Here is an 18926-nt window from a genome sequence, read left to right as displayed (position 1 = left end):
ATTTTCTGCTCAGCACTGGAGGATCCAAGTAGCCTTGGAGCAAGGCAGGGGCCAAGACTCAAGGCCCACTGACCACCCCCTCCCCAAATCCCTGCCTTTGTCATGGTGCCCTCCTTCCCACCTTCCCCTCATCCACCACCTGGCATCACTCCAGGCTCACAGAACCTTCCGGGAGGGAGGAGGAGGGACGTGTCCATTTCGTGGGTCTATTACACATCCATAAAAATGTTCTTCAAATTTCTGGGGACAGAGGGAGCTTCTGAGGCACGGCCAGCCCCTGCTGCCCTCTCGGGACTCAGAAGCCCACTGTTGGGCTGGGCCGAAGCCCCAGTTTGCGCCTGTGTCATCCTGGGTTCTTGTAGAATCCCTTTCTTTGGGCTGCATTGGATGCTGGGCAACGGTTTTTGCAAAGACCGCTGCCGAAACAGCCCCCTAGGAACCCACTCGCTGGAAGGCCTGTCACATGATGACTACCACCCACCCCCCCGTGGGTCTCAATGGAGAAATCACCCTCAGAACCAGTCCCAGGGCAGGCTCTGTTTTCCCCGAGCCTGAAGAAAGCCCCCTCCTTTCTGAGTGTGAGAGGGAGGACCACCGGCTGAGCCCCTGCTGACGCCCAGTGTTGTGATTGCCCTCTCCACCTCGGCTTCTGGCACCTTCTATGTGCCTCTTCCATCAGTCACATCCTCCCGGATGCCCTCACTCATTGTCCCCAGTAGCCTGTGAGCTTCCAGAAGGCCTAGATTTTATCCTATTCACCTTTCAAAACCAAAACAGGGCCTGACACTTCTAAACATTCATGAGTGAGTGAGGAGGTGACTCTCAGAAAAACTGTCCAAATCCTCAAATGAATCTCAGCTGGGAGAACCTCAGACCCAAACCCCAGGGTCCCTGTGTCTATGGTTATCTCATTCTAACCTCCCTTATTCCCCAAGGGAGAAGTCCCAGGAAACTGAGAATAAGGATGGCATGGAAAGGGGCCCCCAGGTGTGAAACAGAGGGACAGGACAGCAGTGTCCACTGCGGGAGGGCTGCTCAGGCCCAGAAAAGCCTTGGTCCTGGTGCCAGCATCTGCCACAATCCTGGGCAGGACCCTTAGACTTCCTGCTCCAGGGTCATTCATGCCTATGCTCTTTAGCTCCCCTTGGACAGTCACCGGGCCACTGAGGACAGAAAATTGGCAGCTGGTCTCTTCTAGATCCCTGGGGTTCCATGCTGCAGAAAGAACATGAAATGTGGAGCTAAGGGGTGGGCCAAAACAGTCTGCCAGTGGGACCTGGGCAAGTGGCTTCATTGCTGAGACTGTTTCCCTCTCTGTGAAATGGGGATGATGACTCTTAGAAACTCACGGGGCTACTGTGAGAGGGGAGGGGCAGGGGCCTTTCTGGGTGGCACGCCACGATCTGGAACCCCAGCCATCTTGTTCCACCTATGCCTGTTCTGCCCACCCCACCCACCCATGCCAGCATCCTTGCCCAGTGGAAGTGCCCCCTCCACCACCTCCCTGCCCTTTGTCGAGGAGAACTCCACTAGACTGGGTGTCCAAGACAGAGAAAGTCCCAACCCCCCCGCCCCTGTCTCCCCACATCAGTACAGTCTGGAGAGCTTGCCAAGAGCAGATTCTTTATTAATTTCTCTTTTTTCTTAAAAAAAAAAGTATTCCTTCAGTATAAAAAATAAATATTTTAAATATGACATTGAATAAATAAAAATAATCTGTCAGTATGAAACATTCCCACAGGGTACATTCATCAAAGAGGAATTTGTCCCTCAGGGCCAAGTCCTATCCAGTAGAAAGGAAGGAGAGAAACACAGAGGGACAAAATGGGCCAGCAGTGTGGACGGCAGAGATGCCCAGGTACTGGGATCGAGGCGCAAGGGTGGGGGTGACCCAAAAAGTGGGGACATCTGTACCATCTGAAGGGAAATTCTCACTTGATTCTGGCCTCCAACCCCATAGGCTCTGTCTATTCTAGAGAGCCAGCCAGGTGGGGCTGGGTTCCTTGTGAAGAGGGGGCAGGGGGCATCCCCAAGGAGGAGGCAAGGAGAAGGGGGGAGGAGAGGCAAAGAAACCGGTGGTGCTTTTTTTGCTTAAAATGTTTTTTAAATAAATAAAAGTTCCCAATACTCCTTTCTCCATCAATTGCCAAATTATTTGTCCTACCCCCTGCTCTGCTGACAGCCTGTTCCTCCTCCCTAGTCTTGACCCAGGATGCAGGTGTGGGTCAATACCAGTAGATGAAAAATGAGGAAAAGGACAGCTTCCTGCCCTGCAAAGCTTTTTCCGTACAAAGGCTCCATAATTTCGGGCTGCTGTGCAAAGTGGTCTGCTGGACTGGTTCGAGAAAGGGTGTGAGGGATGGGATGGGGATTGAGGAGCAGAGCAGGAGATGGGGGTGGGGAAGGGAGAGGGCAGAGGCCGTGGGAGCGAGGCAGAGAGGTGGTGTTGGGCCCAGGGGAAGAGATTCCCTTGGTCCTTGAGCCTCATACCCTGCCCAGGTGGGCTCAGCACGGTAGCTGGTATACTTGAGGAGACGGGATGATGGAAGATCCAGCTGGCTCAAGCCTTCTGAGTCAGGTTCACCAAGGGAGCAAAGTGCTGGAAGGAGGTAGGAGGCGAAGACACCGGATGAGGGTGAGTGTGACCCAGATTAGGACAGCCTCAGAAAACCTGTGGCTGTCATGGTCTCCTCTGCCACCTGCCACAAAACCACCTTGCCCCCACCCTACCCCCACCCCTGCTGGCTGCCCACCGGCCCCCCCTGCCCCCAGGGTAAAGTGCTCAGGGAAGACAGAGAGGTGCAAAGTGAGTGCAAAGTACCATAATAGCATTGGCTGAACTGCTAGGACCGCCACCCGCTCAGGGTTTGAGAAGAAGCCAGAATGTTCCTCTTAGCAGCTGCCCCAGCTCAGCACCCCCTCCCTTGCTCCCAGACTGGAGGGCGTTTCTCCACTTGCCTGGCCCCAGCACAAAGGAAAGGATCGGGTTCCCTGCCTGGGAGCCCAGACATGGGTGGGGGCGTGGGGGGAGGTGGGGCAGGAGGGACCACAGCTTCCTGGTAGTGGGCCCAGGGCCTCCCTATCCTCCTCTCCAGAGCAGGGAGCTCCTCCCTGCACTGCTCCAGCTTCCCAGAGGTCCACCCAGGCCCTCTGGCCCTTTGTGGGTGTTTGGCCCACCAGAGCAGGAGCTTCCCCACTGTGTGCAAGCATGCTGGATGCTGGCTCAGGACGGTTCCAGAGCCCCTTGCTGGTCTAGAGACAGCATGGGAACAAGGAAACAGCAGCAGAGTGGGCCACCAGGACTGCCTTACCCAGGGTTCCCGGGCACCCTCTTAGCCGCGAATGTTACCCCTCACAGCACAATTCCAAGGAACTGCCAGAAAACACAGTGTTGAGTGAGCCCTGGAGCTGAGCAAGATGGCGGCCCTAGGAGAAGGCCCCCAGGCCATCACTCCACAAGCCCGCCCAGCCTGCCATGAACCCAGGATCTTGATATCCCCAAATCAGGCCACAGTTGAGATGGGGTATGGAGGCGGGTCCCCTGTCCCCCACCCAGGTGACCAGTTCTCTCCGATCCTGACTCTCTTCTGAGCTTCACCCGTAAGGCTTCTTCTACTTGTAACATCTTTGACTTCAGGACCAGTCCCTGTGAAGGCTGGGCCCTGGCTCTTCTATGAGACATCGTATTATTTCTGTTGAGTAGGAAGCAGGGAAAGGGAAACTTACTTTGCCATTTAAAGCACCAATAAGTTAATATAAATAGGGCATCATAATAAATAGACAATCGTGCTGGGTCAGACACACAGCACTCTTGGCTCTCAGGCTTACTAAGACCCTGACCTCAGGTTCTGCTGTCCCCTTGTTCTAGGAACCAGAGATGGCCTCTAGTCCCCATCAAGTACCTTTGTGTGACCTCATGGGACCTCCAGGGGTCCCGGATGTGAGCTGCCACCCTGAACTACCCAGTTCTTCCCATCCCTTCCCATCCCTTACAGACCCCAGCCCAGAAGGAAGACTCTGGGTGCCCTCGGAACCTCTTCACCTAACTTTGCCACCTCCCCACCTCCCCAAACCCCACCTCCAGGTCCAACCACCAGATCCTGGCCATCCCAGGCTTCAGGAAAGACTGCAGGGAAGGAGAGTCTGCGAAGGCTCTCAGGACCTCTCTACCTTCCCAAGCCTGAAGGTAGCCTCTCAGCCTCCCTAGAGGCCTGAATCCCAGTGAGCTCTTTCTGGAACTTTCTGTTTCACAGTCCAGTCTCTAAGCCTGAGCTCTCCAATCATGCTCAAGAAAAGGAATATCTTAAACCAGAGCTCCCATTTCTCTCTTCCACTCACTATACTTATAGGGACCCAAGGAGTCCTCTGGATCCTAGCTCCCCTGGCCTGTTTGAGCTCGGTCAAACTTTCCAAAGACTCCGGAAGGGGCAGCAAAGGCACCGATGGTGGTAATTCTGTGGGGCTGACCCCTGCCGTCGGGCCCCACAGTCAGAGTCACCATGGACAACTTGTACAGTTTTCTCACAAAGCCCCTAGCCAAGTGGGCCAAGTGGGGACAGAGGTCCAGCCCACAATCCCCTCACCAGCCCAACACCCTGGTGTCTGGCTGCAGTCTCCCACAGGAGGGGACCTTCTCCTAATTGGCATTGCTTGGCTTTATCACAGCCCACCCTAAGGGGAGTGGACTGGCCAGGAACCCTCGGGGGTCTGCCGGCAGCCCCCAATTTGGCCTGGCGATACTCTGGGCCATGGCCACAGTCTGAGAGCTGCCTGAGCCTAGGATCTCAGGGTGTTCCCTGCAGGCTTCAAGACCTCCAATCTAGAAGGCCTGGGCCACCACGGCAATGACCTGCTTATACTTCCCCAGGAGCTGACAGCCCAACTTCTTCTTCTGAAAGACGTCTTTGCCCGAGGTGTCAGGGCCATAGGCCACGTCCACGTGGGCCACATGGTACTTGTTACACAGGCGGCAGAGCACATTGCTGAGGAGGCCCCGCAGGATGTCCGCCGTGGCGTTCAGCTTGCTGTGGAGGCTGAGGGCGTTGGGATTGAGGACCTTCTGGTCCCGGGTGATGTTGCCCAGGGAGGCACCAAGGTACGCGATGATACGGTAGAGCTCCACGAGCCGTGTCTTCTCTGTGCCGTTGGCGTGGAATGGCGGGAAGTCTGTCACATTGGGGCCACACAGCTTGTCCAGGTTGTTGGGGAACGGCTCCCCCTGGGCCGTGTACTGAGGAGCAGAGAGGGAGAGGGGTGGTGACGTTGGGGGTGGTCAGGGTTGAGGGTTCCAGCCCTACCGCCAAGCCTCTGGGCAAGCTCTTGGGTCCATTTCCTGCTTCTGGCATAGAGACCCAGCTACTCGCCCTCTAGGCATCTCAGGAGCACTGTGAGAGCCCGGAGTAATCAATGGTGTGAACGCACGCACGTGGTGAAGCATCAAGGGACTCTCGTCCCCCTCACTCAAGATCGTATGGGGACGGAAAGGAAAACACCCCGTCTCACCTTCTGTGGGTGTGCCACACACACTTGCCCTTTCACCCACCGTACGCGCCTTCTTCCTGGGCGGCTTTGCACCCCAGACACCCACAGCCCACTTTCTCTCCCAACAGCAGCATCTCCCCGGTCACCCCTCTTCCTCTCTGTCCCTCATTGGCCTCCTGCTCCACGTGGTGGAGGAATGCCTAGACCAGCAGTGCCCAGCTTCCCGCTTTTCCCCTCAGCTCTGCCCAGACCCAACTGGGCACCTTGGAAAAGTGGCTTCCAGTCTGAGCCTGGGCTGGGGGAGGGGCACCCCCACGCCCCTGAAGCTGTGGCGGGTAGGGGATTGTTGTTGAACCAAGCCCTTTCCTCCCCATTCTCTCCTGCTGGCTCCAAACTCGATCTCTTCCCAGGCCAGCCCCACCAGCCCAGGTCTGTGGAGCCACACACCCCCCCCTCAGGACCTAGAAGGGGGGACTTACATAGAGAATAAAGAGAGCATTGGCACTGCCATTGAGCTGCGCCAGTTGGTTCCTGATCTGGTTCATGAGGTTGCTGTGACATGGGTGGCGGGTGGCACAGGTGGCGTTGACTGGGGTGATGGGAAGGGGGGTCCCTGCTCCGTGTTTCCAGTGCAGAACCAGCAGCAGGGGCACAACTCCTAGGAACACGCAGGAAGGAGCCATGAGCAGGGTGGCTGGGGATGAGCAAGGGGGCTCGGAGCAGAAGATACACCTCTTCTCCCCAGGGACACCAATGCCCCCCCCATCCCACCTCCAGCTCTGTCTTCCCCAGGCTGCTTCTAGTTTTCATTGTCTCACTGCATCTGTTTCTGTCCACTTCCCTCTCTCCAGATCTCTATCTCTGCTTCTCTCCACTCCCTTGTTTTTTCCTTCTCTCTCTCCTGAGAGGAGGAAGGGGGTAGGACATGAGCTGTTCCCACCTTCTGGGAGCTGGGTCCAGCGTGACAGGAACCATCCAGCCCTTTCCCTCAGGAAGGCAAAAAAACCCTGAGGCTTCCTGCCCCCCTCAGGCTGGAAGACACTATGCCCCAGGCCCAGCAGGTCTCAAGGGACAGAGAGGTCCCTATCTTCCCACCTCACAGGATGGTCCAGATTCTTGTGCATTGCTTCATGCCCCCTGGTCCTTTGCAGGCATTAGCTCCCAGATCAGGCTCCCATGGGAACCCGGGGTTCGGAGGTGCGGATCTTCTGCAGACACTCTTCTCCCTCCCAAACCTGTCACTTGATTCCTCTGGGAGCTAGGGGCAGCAGACCAGTGAGGCTGGAGAACCGGTGAGGCTGGGTTTGGCTCCAAAAATTCTGCCACCCTCCCCCATCTCTTCCATTGCTCTTCTCCCAACGGGGCCATTCTTATATTTAGGACCCTCAGCTCCACCCCAATTCTGCAATTCTGCCCCCCTCTCTAACCCCAAATCATCACTCAGAATTTCCTGTCCCCTAGACCTACATGCCACCCCCCTCTTATCTACCATTTGCCCCAGGCGCCAGGTTAGGACAAGGAGAATCCTGGGGTCCTGCAGGCTCTCAGAGCCTTGGGGAGGGAGAGGAAATGGTGCAACCAGAAAAGAGAAAAGGGAAAAAGGTCGCCGGCAGCCAGGTGGGCGGAGGAGGAAGGAAAGTGAAAGGTGACAGGAGAGCTGGGAGCTGTCCGGGCCTGTTCTGGGTCGCCCCTCCCCCCAGGGAGCCTGCTTCCCTGCTTTACTCTCTCCGGTTCCCTCCCAGGGGCCTCTCCCAGTGGCCCAGCAGCAGGAGCTAGGGGCAGCAGACCAGTGAGGCTGGAGAATCGGTGAGGCTGGGGTGAAGGGGGGCGCTGGAGCACTGGGATCTCCCCCGTTGGGGCAGTGGCAGCCTCAAGTTCACTTCTTCTGGGTCCCCTGTTCCTCCCAGCATCCCCAGGCAGCACTGAGACCCCGGGATGGTTGGGGGCCCCCACAGCCCCTGCTCACCTAGCAAAGACCACAGCTTTCCAGGCACTAGCAGATGGAGGCGGCACCTGCTTCCGTCCTGGCCGGAGTTTGCAAGCTGCTCGGAGGTCGCTGCGCCTCCCTGGGAGCAGCCCGGGACGCGGTTGGAAAAGAGAAAGCGGAAAGACAGACAGACAGACAGAAAGAAAGAAAGAAAGAAAGAGGGAGGGTGGGTGAATCGGGAGAAAGCAGAGCGGGAAGAGCACACGGGAGAGTGGCAGGAGCGAGGAGGAGGAGGAGGAGGAGGAGGAGCGGGAGGAAGACTGCGGCGGCCCCCTCCCTCGCCCGCCAACCTGCCGGCCCCCGGACGGGCTGGGCGCGCGGTGCCGGGACCATGTGCCTGCGCTCGCTCCCGGCCGCCACCCAGCGCCTCCAGCGGCCCTGGCCGGCTGCACCGGTGCCCCAAGTGTCCGTGTGTCTTCGGCGAGTGGGTGTCCCGCTCGCGATCGCCAAGTGTCCCAAGTCGCCGCAGCACCCTAAGTGGGGCGCGGCAGCCGGCGCGGGGCGGGTGGATTTACCTGCCGCCAAGACCTTCATTATGGGCTGGACTCCAGAAGGCTTTGGAGGAGACCTTAGATGCGGGCAGTTTTCAGAGGTTCATGCTCAACGGGGAATTTGCCTGATTTATATACTGGAGCCTGTGTTGTAAGACAGAGAGAGAAACAGCTATATTTAGCAGGGATCCCCGTCCAGGAAGTCGTTTGAGGTGCATCATAGGAAATTATGAATGGAAGAAAGTGAGAGTGGGGGGGGCGGTGAAGGGGGAGGGTGGAGAGAGCAGACTTTTTTCCTCTTCTAAGAATTTGATTGATAAAATTATAATGAACTCTTCAACAAAACACCCTGTGGTTTTCCTGAGTGGCTTGCCCTAGGAGTTCTTTGAAGTTGGGGAGTGCGAGGAGGGTCCCGAGGCTCCAGTCATCAGGGTCCCTGGGGCTGCAGGTGCTCCAGACAGCCCTGACTCACCTGGGTTTGGGGAGGTGGCTCGACACTAGGCAAGCAGATGGAGGCTGGCCCCTGTGGCCCCGTGATCAAGGGATTTTGGGGGCAGGGGGGAGGAGGCAGTCTGGGGCTTGGCTGAGAAGGAGGCTCCAGGAAGAGGGGCTGGGGCCCTGCTTGGACTTTAGACCGTAATAAAGCAGAACTGGAGTTCTGTGGGCACCTCAGACGTAGCCTCCTCCAACCTGCCCATTGCTACTGGGGCCAAGTGGGGCTTCGAAGGGTACAGGTTGCCCAGAGTCCCATGGGGTCAGACCTCCTGACCACCACTAGCAAGCCTCCATTGCTGACCACAGATACCTGTTAGGCTGGGGAGGAGCTGGGAAGGTAGGGGAGCAGGGAGGTTGTGGTGACTCAGTTCTTGGGGGACAGCCTAAGGAGGAGCTTCTGGGAAGGTGTTGTGTGTCGGGGGTTTACCTAAACTCTTTGTGGTCCAATCCCCCCCTTCAGGGAGCATTTCCATTCTGGAGGGACACCTGGAGCAGAGACCCGGGGAGGCTTAGCGGATCAGACCCAGGTTTCTTCCTCAGGATGCTGAGGGCCTGGCTTGGGAGAAGAGAAATAGCTTGCCCCCGCCCCCAACCTTGGAAGCGCCCTTGGGCTCAGAGAATAATGGTAACCCCCCAAAAAGGTATTTCTAGAGTCTGTAAGGCAGGGTTACAAATAAATTCTGGTGTCTATCATGGCCAATTAGATTCATAAACATGTGAGGACAGGCAGGAAGGAATGGTGGAGACTAGGGCAAAATGAGCACGGGACTCCTCCCCACAAAAGGCATTTCTAAAAAATGATGTGAAGAACACCTATCTGGCACCGTACTATCTCCCCAATTTGCCAGGGCCACCCTCTGTCCCATTCCCCTGGGGAGCTCACCCCAGCCCTCCGGCCTGACTCTAACCAGGAAATAAGGCAGAAGAGTTGGTTTCCTAAGGCAGGGAGACCCACCACCTTTCTCAGGCCCCTGCTCAACCCCTCACCCATCCTCCATGCATGCTCCCAGCTCCTGCCTCTTGCCACATCCCAGACCTGCCCAACCACGCGTTCCTCCCTCATCGTGCCAGGACGAGCCCTCGTGCCTGCTGCGGTCCCCCTTCCCCCACACACACTCTGCCCTATCCAGGCTCACTTCCCCCATGTCCTAGGAGGACATGGGATGTGGGGTGATAAACCTGCCCATCCCAACTGGCACTTCCCGGCAGGGAGGAGGCTGGTAGAGTCCAGACTGGCTCTCCTTCCTCCTCCCTCCCCCTCCTTGTCTCTTCCTTGGAAGGCCCTAGAAGACCCCTCCTGGCACTTGCCCCTCCCATACACCTACTATGGGGTCCGCATACACCCCCAGGAGGCCCACCTACCCCTGCCAGGCTCAGGCAACCCCACGGCACAAGACATCCCAGCTTACTTCCCTCCCCACTCCCCTGACAAAAAAATCCCCCCACTCCTCTCCTCTCCCGAGTGAGGGCCTGACACAAACACGGAGCACGTGAACACAAATGCTGAGCCAGCCTCCAATCCTACCGCCACATCTCCCAGTCCCCTGTCACCTGACTCAGCCTGGTGCTTCTGCTGTGGAACCCTCTATGGGTCCCCTTGTTCCCCCACCTGAGACACTCTCTAAGCGCCCTGATTCTCCTGGAGGCTGCCAGCCCTTCCCACCACTCTTCTGCCCCCGTCTCTCCCCTCCAGCCTTCAGAGTAGACTTCCAGGTCCTTGTACTGCATCCCGGCTCCCTGGATCCCATGCCAGCCCTACAGTCCACCCCCAGTCACCATGTAATCTCAGCCCCACCCCACAGGAAACAGGAAGTGGGGGCAGAGTCTAGAAGTCACTTAACTCCCTCCCCAACTGGCCCTCCCATGCCTCAGTTTCCCCTCTCATGGTACCTGACTTGGTCCGTGCTCCCCAAGAGCTGTGGGCCCCTCGGCACCCTAGGCCCGGCTTCCCTTTCCTGCCCATGTCCAGGCACCACCTGCTCTGGGCCTCTGAGGGGAAGCTCGGGCAGGGTCTTGGAGCCGCCAGGCCGAGAGCTGCCTGCAACGTGGCCTTAGTCCCCAGGAATCGGCCGCCCAGACCGCACTCCAGGCCTGCTCTGGTCTCCCGGAGTTTGTTTTCTTCCCTCCCTCTCTATGAGCTTGTGTGTGTGTGTGTGTGTGTGTGTGTGTGTATGTGTCTGTGTGCGCGCGCTCTCGTGAGTGTGTGTGTGTGTGTGTTTTCCCCTCGGCTTCCTCACGGAAGGCATCCTCCCTTCTTGGCTACATGCTCCCAGGGTTGTGACCCCAGGCCCCACCCTGGAGTGGCAGCCCCAGCTCGGCCCCTTCCAGCTGTGACTTCATCTCCAGGCTGTCCCGCTCCTGCACACAGGGCCTGCTGGGGATTTGACCCGCCTCAGGGTGAGGGGGACCATGAGGGTACACATGGGGCCCTTTTCTGCCGACCAGGGCCCTGCCAGGTCAGGGCCCCAGGGTGCTGTCTCCAGGTGGCTGTGCCCTACTTTGCTCATCTCCCCTCTCCAGGAAGTAAGCCCACCTGTCGGCCTTCCCAGGGCCCCGAGGGGCTCTTTCTGTCCTAGGTACTCTGCCATAGACGCCCACCCCCTCCTCCTTTTCTGCAGCTTCTTGCCTGCCACGCATTCGCCCTTCCTAGATCATCACAGGTGTTTTATTTTTCAGATGGGGAAACTGAGGCTTGGAGAAGTGAAGCCCACTTGCCCAGCTCTGTGCAGAGGCACTAGAGCAGGGTCTGGAACCCACACCTCTGGCTTGCAGGCCGAGTTGAGACCGCAAGCACCTCCAGCTCTGAGAGGAGCAAAGGCTCATGAAGAGCACATAGGCTGCTTCTTCCAGGATGTCTCCCCTGCCCACAGCTCAGACCAGCTTGAGTCTGCCTGTTCCTGTCTCTCTCCTCTCAAGCGGAGACAAGTCTTCTTCCTCACTCCTGGAGGGCTTGGATGGGGTCTGAGCCTCATTCGTACTCTTGACAGCACCTGGCTCAAGGTTACACCAGAGGCGATGCTAAGTACTTTTTAAAAGCATTTCACAATTTCCAAAAGCTGTCTGGGCCAAATGTCTCGTGGAGAGACCCTGTGGAGCTCTCTGGTCTGAATCGTGGACTTTGGCCTCAGTCAGCACATTGGAAATTTGGTTTTGCCCCCTCTGAGCGGGGGACTTTGGGGGACGTGAGCAGTTCCTGGCCTTAGTTTCTCCATCTATGAAATGGGAACAATGGCACCTATGCTGTGGGTTGGCCGTGAGGTGTGGGGCTCTGCGCATTTCTGGGCACTCCACAAGCTCTCAACAAGTCAGCATTTATTCTTACCAAGGGAAGAACCTCACCTCACTGGGAAGGAGGGGCTTTTGTCCCCATTTTAGAAATGAGGACACTGGGCACACTCCGGGGCTGAGGAGGGAAAGCTGACAGGAACTGTATCCCCTCTCCTGATGGATAATGAGGAAGGACACCCTTATAGGCTCCAGCTTCTTCAGGGACACCCCAGACAAGATAAAACAGGTCCTATGGGGGGATGGCATGGCACCGCTCGCTCTCCTCATGTCCCATCCTGGCCCCTGACTCCCCCTCCCCTCCTCACCCCAGGCCTGAGCTGCGGACAGCATCTGACCCCAGGCTCACCGCCCCCAGGAACTGATTCACCCCCAGGCCCCATCTGAGAAGGAAGGAGACATAGCTCAGCTCAAAGGGGCTTGAATCACCAGCCGCCCCCTGCGGAGCCCGGGGGGGGGGGGGTGATGCGGAGGCGGGGGCCAGCCCCCTGCCTGCCTGTCTGTCTCTTTCCTGGGCCTCAGGGGCACTCAGGGGAGAGGGCAGCCCGTGGCAGTGGCCATCAGCTGGGGGACGGCTGGGAGGTACCCTCACAGTCAGGCATCCTGTGTGGGCAGCCAGTAGTACTTACTCACCAGGTAAGCAGCTCTCTGGGCATTGGGGAATTCCCCAAGACCAGTGACCCAGAAACAGAGTGCTCTGGGCAAGCCCCACTGCCCAGGCCAGCCCCCACTCCTTCCTTCAGCATCCCCTCCCCTGTGCCCAGCGGAGATCTCAGTTCTCTGAAAACTCAACGGGCAGCTGCTCTTAGTTAGCCTCTGGCAACCCAGCCCCTGCCTGGCCTCGATTTTCCCACCTGGGAAATGAGCACAGGAGAATCAGATGGGCCCAGGGAGGCAGTTAGAGGTCAGAGGCTGTGGTCCAGGACTAGGGCCGGTGAGGGGTGGCCAGAGTTGGCAGGAACAGCTCAGGAATTCTGGCACAGCCCTGGCAGTTGGGAGTCCTGTCCAAAAAGGCAAAAACACCTCATTATTCGACACTTGAGCAATGAAAGTGTCACTACGCCTGTGGTCCCAGCCTGTACCCTGCAGCACCACGAAACCATCGTGGACTTTCCTGTGGCCCCTGGCGCCGCTTTGCAAGTCAGCCGTGGGCCAGCCAGGGCTAGGCTGGGGGTAGAGTCTGTGGGTAAAGGTGCGGCTCAGAACCAGGAGAGCCTGGATTCGAACCCTCCACATACCACTTACCAGCTGTGTGACCGGGGGCCACCGGGCCCCTCTCTCAGAGCCTTGATTTCCCCTCTGGAAGTGGGGAGTGTTGTGTGTGGTGCTGCCATGAGGGGTGTTCAGTGGGAAACACAATGTGCTTAGCACACCATGGTCTTTCTAGTCGGAGCTCTGAGTGGTCCCAGGAGGGGTTCAAATCCCAGCTGAGTCAGGGCCCTGGGTCCTGGGTCCTCTCAGTCCACAGAGCATGGTGTGGCTCCTGGGGGGTCAGACAGCCTTTGAGAACCTTAGCAGGAGAATAAGTAATACTTCCCACCTCAGTGTCCTGGAGAGCCCAACTGTCTTTGAGACTCTAGAGGCCCGGGTTCTGGGATTATAGTCTGCTCTTTCTCACCCTCACCCCGTCAAATCTCTGGCAGGGACCAGCTACACCCCTCAGGGCCAAGCACAGGCCAGAAACCATCCTGGCCTGCTGCCAGCTGCCCCCATCATTACCCGGACATTTCCTGACTGGTTCTGCGTCAGGAATCACCCCCCTGGAGGTGAATCAGAGTGACTGCATTTTTTCTTCAATTCTGATAGAAATTGCAAGGGAAGCAGCAGCCCACAGAGTGCTGATCACATCATTGGCAAGGTCAGAAGCCAGCCTTCGAGGCCCACACTGTTATATGAAGCCCACTTCTGCACCGGGCTCTGCCCTCAGCATCTCTATCTTGAAGATGGGCTGCTCTCCTCTCTCATCCGCCATCAGCATGGTCTCTGTGAGCACCTTGACCTCCTGCTGTAGGTGCTCCTGCTGGCCCGAGACCGGAGCAGGTGGGATGGAGAGAGCAATGTTTTCACGCTCTGGGTTTCGGAAGCCGGCCACTTAGCAGCTCATGGATTCAATTCAGAGGGCTGCCGCCAGCACTTTCAAAAAGGAAATGGAAGAGCCAAATCACGGGGCATCGCCCAGAGCAAGGGCAAGTGCTCCTCCACAAACTTTTTTTTTTTTTTTTCCATTGTCTCTATGTGTCAGCGGCCACATCACCCTCCCGGTCGCAAGGTGCGATGTGTTTCTAACTGCGGGTCACGGTCAAAAACGTTTGTAAGCCACTGGTATCGATGATGAAAGCCTGGCCCTGAGGGGCTGAGGAGTGTCTTGCTCAAGGTCACTCGGCAGTTGACAGCATGGGACTCAGGACTTCCATGCCATCCTGCTGTCCCTTCCAGTTCAGGATCAGGCAGGAGGTGCTGCAGGCGGGTCGGGGCCGGGTGGGGCGGGGTGGGGCGGGGCAGCTGCTCCTGGTATGGGCTGGAGGCCTTTCATCACCCTGTGTGGGACAAAGGCCCTGGGTGGGGGGGACCCAGCCCCTCACCTTCCACTCCCTTCTGCAGCCTCAGACCCCCAGCTCCCCGCCCCACCCTGCCCCACCTGGGTGGGGTGGGGATAGTCACCGGCCTTTCCTCACTCCTCCAAGGGAATGCTTCATCCTCGCCACAGGTGGCAGCAGGAGGAAGTGGCCAACGTGTGCCCCCCCTCCTTCCAAGGTAGCCTCCCACCTGGAGACTGAGTCTGTCTGGGAGCACCTTCAGGGCATCCCATGGGTCTAGGACTGAACGAGCATTCACACGCGAGCATGCGTGTGTGGCAGGGATCTGTGTGTGTTGACCGGTCCGTGCTGGGCTGTGTCTGATCCTGTGGGCATGCACACGTGTCTGTGCTGGTCTGATCGCTTGTGGGAGACAGCTGAGGCATACATATCTCTGGCTGACTTGGTGGCCCTCTTTGTTATTATTGTGTGGCTGTGTGAGTGACCGTGAATGTGAATCCTGCACGAGCATGTGTCTGACTTGGTGTCTGTGTGAGTCTGCATGGCAGGGAGGGTTTCTGGGCCCAAGTAGTGAGGCATGACCCCTGCCCAGGCGAAGTGTGTATGTGTGTGTGTGCCTGTGTGTGTCCCAAGTGTGCCTCCAAAATCCCTGCCCCTCACCCTCCAGCTCCCATCCTTGGGAACTGTGTGGCAGCCTCACGTCACAGGGGCCACCAGCAGCTGGTTTCCTCCCCACCCCGCCCCAGGCCCCCCTGCCCTGGCCACCCTGACTTTTGGCGCAGGGACAAAGCTGATGTCAGAGCTGAGCTGACAGCTTCCTTCTCCCACTGGATTTTCCAAAAGAGAGAGACCACAGCTCGGCTCCTATTAAATAATCGTGGGGGGGGGGGGGGAGGATGTTTCACTCAATGATTTCCTGAACTCAGAGGCAATAAACAGAACAGGAAGCAGCCCCGGGGACCCACTCAGCCTGAAACTGGCCAGCCAGAGGTGGGGCCCAGCCTTCCTCCAGAGTCAAGCTCACTGGAGCCACCCCGACCCGACCCCAGAGATGATGTCAGGGAGGCAGGCAGGCCTTCTCTCCAAACTGTCCCTCAGTGCCTGTAGGGACTGAGGAAATGTTCTGAGGACGGTGGGTGGGAGGTGATAAGATGGATAGAGTAGAGGGGGCCCCTCCCAGTGGGTGGAGAGGATGGAGGGAAAGAGGCCCAGCCAGAGTTGGACCATTGTCTTTCTTGGGAAGAGAAGAAAGGGGGAACTCCTTGAAGTCAGGGGAGGGACAGAACCAGGTAGGGGAGCAGCTCGTGGGGAGCAGGGAAGACAAGGCCAGGCATCCCCCTGCCTCCCTCAGCCAACCTGGAAAAGATGACTGTCTCCCACAAACCCAGCAACTTTGGACCACTCCAGCCCCGCTTCCTGCCCTTTCTGGGGCACACTGCAAACCCCAAAGGCCATCAGGAGGCTCTCTCCCATCCACATCCCCCAAAACAAACCATTACAAAGTGCTGCCTGGAGCCCCCACCTCCAAGAGAAGCATTTAAATCCTGTTTCACAGACTTGGAAACTGAGGCTCAGAGAGTTGAAGGTTTGCCAGAGGTCACACAGGGTGTGACAGAGCCAGGTCTCTCCCCCACATTCCCCACATCCCTACAGGGTTCCTATAATAGAAGCCAGGATGGGCAGGGCTCTCTGGCAACAGGGGGCACAGGGGTCCCCAGGATGAGTCTTCCCCAGGGAGCCCCTCCTTCTGCTTGGGCCGGCCACTCAGCTGCTTATCAGCCACAGGACTCCATGACACAATCCTGCTCTGATCTCCTGCCCAGTGGGGCCCCTTCCACCCCTGCCCCTCCCTTGGACCCCATTTCCGCTTCCTCCCTTTCGGGGTGGGACCAGGCCTGCCCCGGGATCACAGTGGGCTGTTTGGAGAGCCAGTATGCCTGCCAGTCACTCAGCAGCCAGGAGCTCCCATGTCCACTGTGGCCAGCAGGAGACCCTCACAGAAGGAGGAAGGTGGCCCGCAGTTCCCCATCCTTAGAGTCCCTTCTGAGAGCCCACTTGCCTCCCAAGACCACCATGGCCTCTCCTGGCCTCTGGATCCCCACTTGTAAAGGGACTATGTTAGGAAATAAGCTTGGGGGTGGGGTGTGTGTGGGGGGGGGAGTAGGTGGGCTCAGCCATCAGCCAGACCACAGATCCGGCCGTAGGTCAGACACTTACAAGCTATGGCCCTCAGACAGGGGGCCTTGTCGCTCAGACATTTACAAAATGGGACTTGATGTCATCAGCCCATAAAGGGAGCAACACCCTCTGGAGGATATGCTGGAGTTACTGATACTAACTAGCTGGTAAGATTTCACAGGTGGGATGCAGAGAAGGAAAGTTGCTTTTCCAAGGCCACAGGCCACAAGCAAATTAGTGGCATGTTCCCCAACAGCATGTGGGCGGCCTGCCTCACTTGGGACTCCCAGATGTGGGGGAGAGTCAGGAACCCCAAGTTTTAGTCCCCATTGGTTGTGAGAATTCCAGAAAGAAGCTTTTTGGCGTCTCGGTTTCTCCAGCTGTAAAACGGGTCTAGAGAAGGCCACCAGCCTCCAAGAATCTAGAAAAGACTTTTTGAGGTGTGGACTTTGGGGTCTGGTCATGGAGGAAAGGGAAATCCTTCCCCGGGGCGCCCTGGAAAGCCTGGCCCAGCGAGGTTAGGGCTAAGTGTCCGGCTCCTGGCCCCGCGTTCTCCTACGCCCGGCGGCTTAGGTCGGCTCCAAGCCGCGGGCTGCAGCGCCCCCAACTGCCCAGCCAGCGGCAGCCGTCTTGGCCACAGCACCACCGAGCCCCACGCTGGCGTGGCTCCGCCAGTGCCTCCCCCAGGGCTGGGCAGGGCGGGATTTGGGGATTGAGGAAGTGGGCGGGGATGCCCGAGGCTCGGAATGGAGGGTAAGCAGAGGCCATTGGCCCAGGCAGGAGAAGAAGACGACACTCGGAGGGGTCCTCCAGGGGCCTCGGCCTGGCCCAGGACCTACCGGGGTACGGAAGGGGACAGTCCTGAAGACCGGCCTCAAGAGGGCGGCCAAGACCGCACTCAGTGGGCCCGGGTGGGGGCGGCGCGCCTGATCCAGCTAGAAATCTGGAAGGAGGGAGTTGGGGAGATCACCCTCTCAGGCCCCAAACCACCTAGTTGCCACCTGGGACAGGCCCTGGGTACCATGTGCCCCCATCCCGGAAGCTTCTCTGCAGTCAGGAACTGCTGATGGCAAGATTGGGATCCAGCCCCTTCTCAGGTATTTGTGCCAATGAGCCCCCTCCTGCGGTGCCAAGCTGCGCACAGACTTCAGTTATTTTTTACTTTTTCTTCACCATGGCCTTGTGAGCTGGGGCTTCCACAATCAGGCCCATCTTACAGAGTGATCAGAGCATAGTGGTCGAGTCCTGTGCTAGCCCAAGGTCAAAAGTGTAGGGACCATGACCTTGACTGACCACACACCCCAGAGCCTCCCAGGAGGGACTTGACTTTGTTGAAGACTACTGCCCTTCTCCCCAAAGCAGAAGCAGGCAGGGGGTACCCCGTGACCTACCACAGCCCTTCTAGAGGGACAGGGACCCTCCGCCTGCCACATCTCCATCTGAGGAAAAGCTAGGCTGCCACAGACTCGGAACCCTTTACTGCCCTGGGATAAAGGAAACTGGGGGTCCCTTGGGAACCCAGGAATCAAGACCACCCCCCATCCCCACCCCAGAGAGGCAACCCCTTCGGGATCACGCAATGCCAGGATTCTGGCCTCTCCATCTAGTTCTCTCTCCTCTGCCCGTCCATGATCTTTAACCCTTCAGTGATCCATGACACTTTCACATCTGGTCTGTCTACCTTACCTCAACATCCTTGGTGAGATGGGCAAGGAACGTCCTACCACACCCATTACACAGCTGAGAAGACCGAGGCTTGGAGAACCGTGGGGGTCACTAAGTACCCCCCCAGACATTGGAGGATTTGCCAGTGCTGAGGATAAATTGGGAGGCTGGCAGCTACCCCCCCTACCAGCCCTGCCCCGTCAGGGAGGCTTACCGTGCTCTGCACCCATGCAGGACCCTCTGGAGTCTTGCAGGTGTTTTCTGGGTCTTCAGGAGGACACCATCGACTTCAGGGCCAGGACCCCTCTGCTTCCCTCTCCTGCTGAATCTTCTCTGGAGACAGCTCCTCACACTGCCCCCCACTTGACTTCCCGTCAAGTGCCGGGTGGCCCTGAGGCTCCCCCCACTTCCACCCCACCCCCTGGCGGAAGGGCTGGGTGCAACAGGGGCAGAGAACCCCAGGCTCCTGGCCAGCCTGCGCCTGATCGGTGGGGCAGGGTCTTTGGGGTGGCCAGGGGTAAAGTGGGACTGGGGGTGGGGAGGGGGCGACCCTGTGCCCAGCACCCCTGCCCAGCACTGCGTGGCAAGGCCGCTGGGACCTGAGTCACAACTGACTGGGCCGCGCCCAGCCTGCCTGGGTGACCCAGGCCAGCATAAGGCGATGACTGAGCAGCCCTCCGCATGACCGGCCGGGGTCGGCCTTAGGTGTTTTGACTCAGACCTGCCACAAGCCGTGTGCACCAGGGCCATGCCCCTTGTCCCCGTCCCCAGGAGAGTCACAGGGCCGTAGCCACCCTTCCCCTCCCC

General features: G+C 58.3%; 1 protein-coding gene across 5 annotated transcripts; it reads right to left on the bottom strand.

The window, feature by feature from the left end:
- Positions 1–1610: 1610 nt before the first annotated feature.
- LIF (LIF interleukin 6 family cytokine) lies at positions 1611–18409 on the bottom strand. Of its 5 annotated transcripts, none has more exons than XM_082698161.1 (4): positions 18334–18409; positions 7984–8103; positions 5961–6139; positions 1611–5230 (listed from the first exon to the last, which is right to left on the bottom strand). In XM_082698161.1, exons 2-4 carry the CDS (start codon positions 8000–8002, stop codon positions 4820–4822), a joined length of 609 nt encoding a protein of 202 aa, XP_082554287.1. In that variant the 5' UTR covers positions 8003–8103; positions 18334–18409; the 3' UTR covers positions 1611–4819. The 5 variants fall into 5 exon arrangements, with proteins under 5 accessions (XP_082554287.1, XP_082554286.1, XP_082554288.1 ...); XM_082698160.1 differs by lacking the exon at positions 18334–18409 and adding an exon at positions 10345–10515; XM_082698162.1 differs by lacking the exon at positions 18334–18409 and having other exon boundaries at positions 1611–3692; positions 4850–5230; positions 7984–8198.
- Between the last annotated feature and the right edge of the window lie 517 nt (positions 18410–18926).

The sequence above is a fragment of the Mustela nivalis genome (assembly GCF_964662115.1).
Source record: "Mustela nivalis genome assembly, chromosome: 14".
In the NCBI taxonomy this organism is placed as follows: Eukaryota; Metazoa; Chordata; class Mammalia; order Carnivora; family Mustelidae; genus Mustela; species Mustela nivalis.
This window is presented reverse-complemented; position numbering and strand designations above follow the sequence as displayed.

Excerpts from the sequence above, each read along its gene's own strand:
- LIF (XM_082698161.1), bottom strand. Across the intron at positions 5,231-5,960 it reads ATGCTCTCTTTATTCTCTAT|TACACGGCCCAGGGGGAGCC; the intron begins GTAAGTCCCCCC and ends TCTGCTCCTCAG.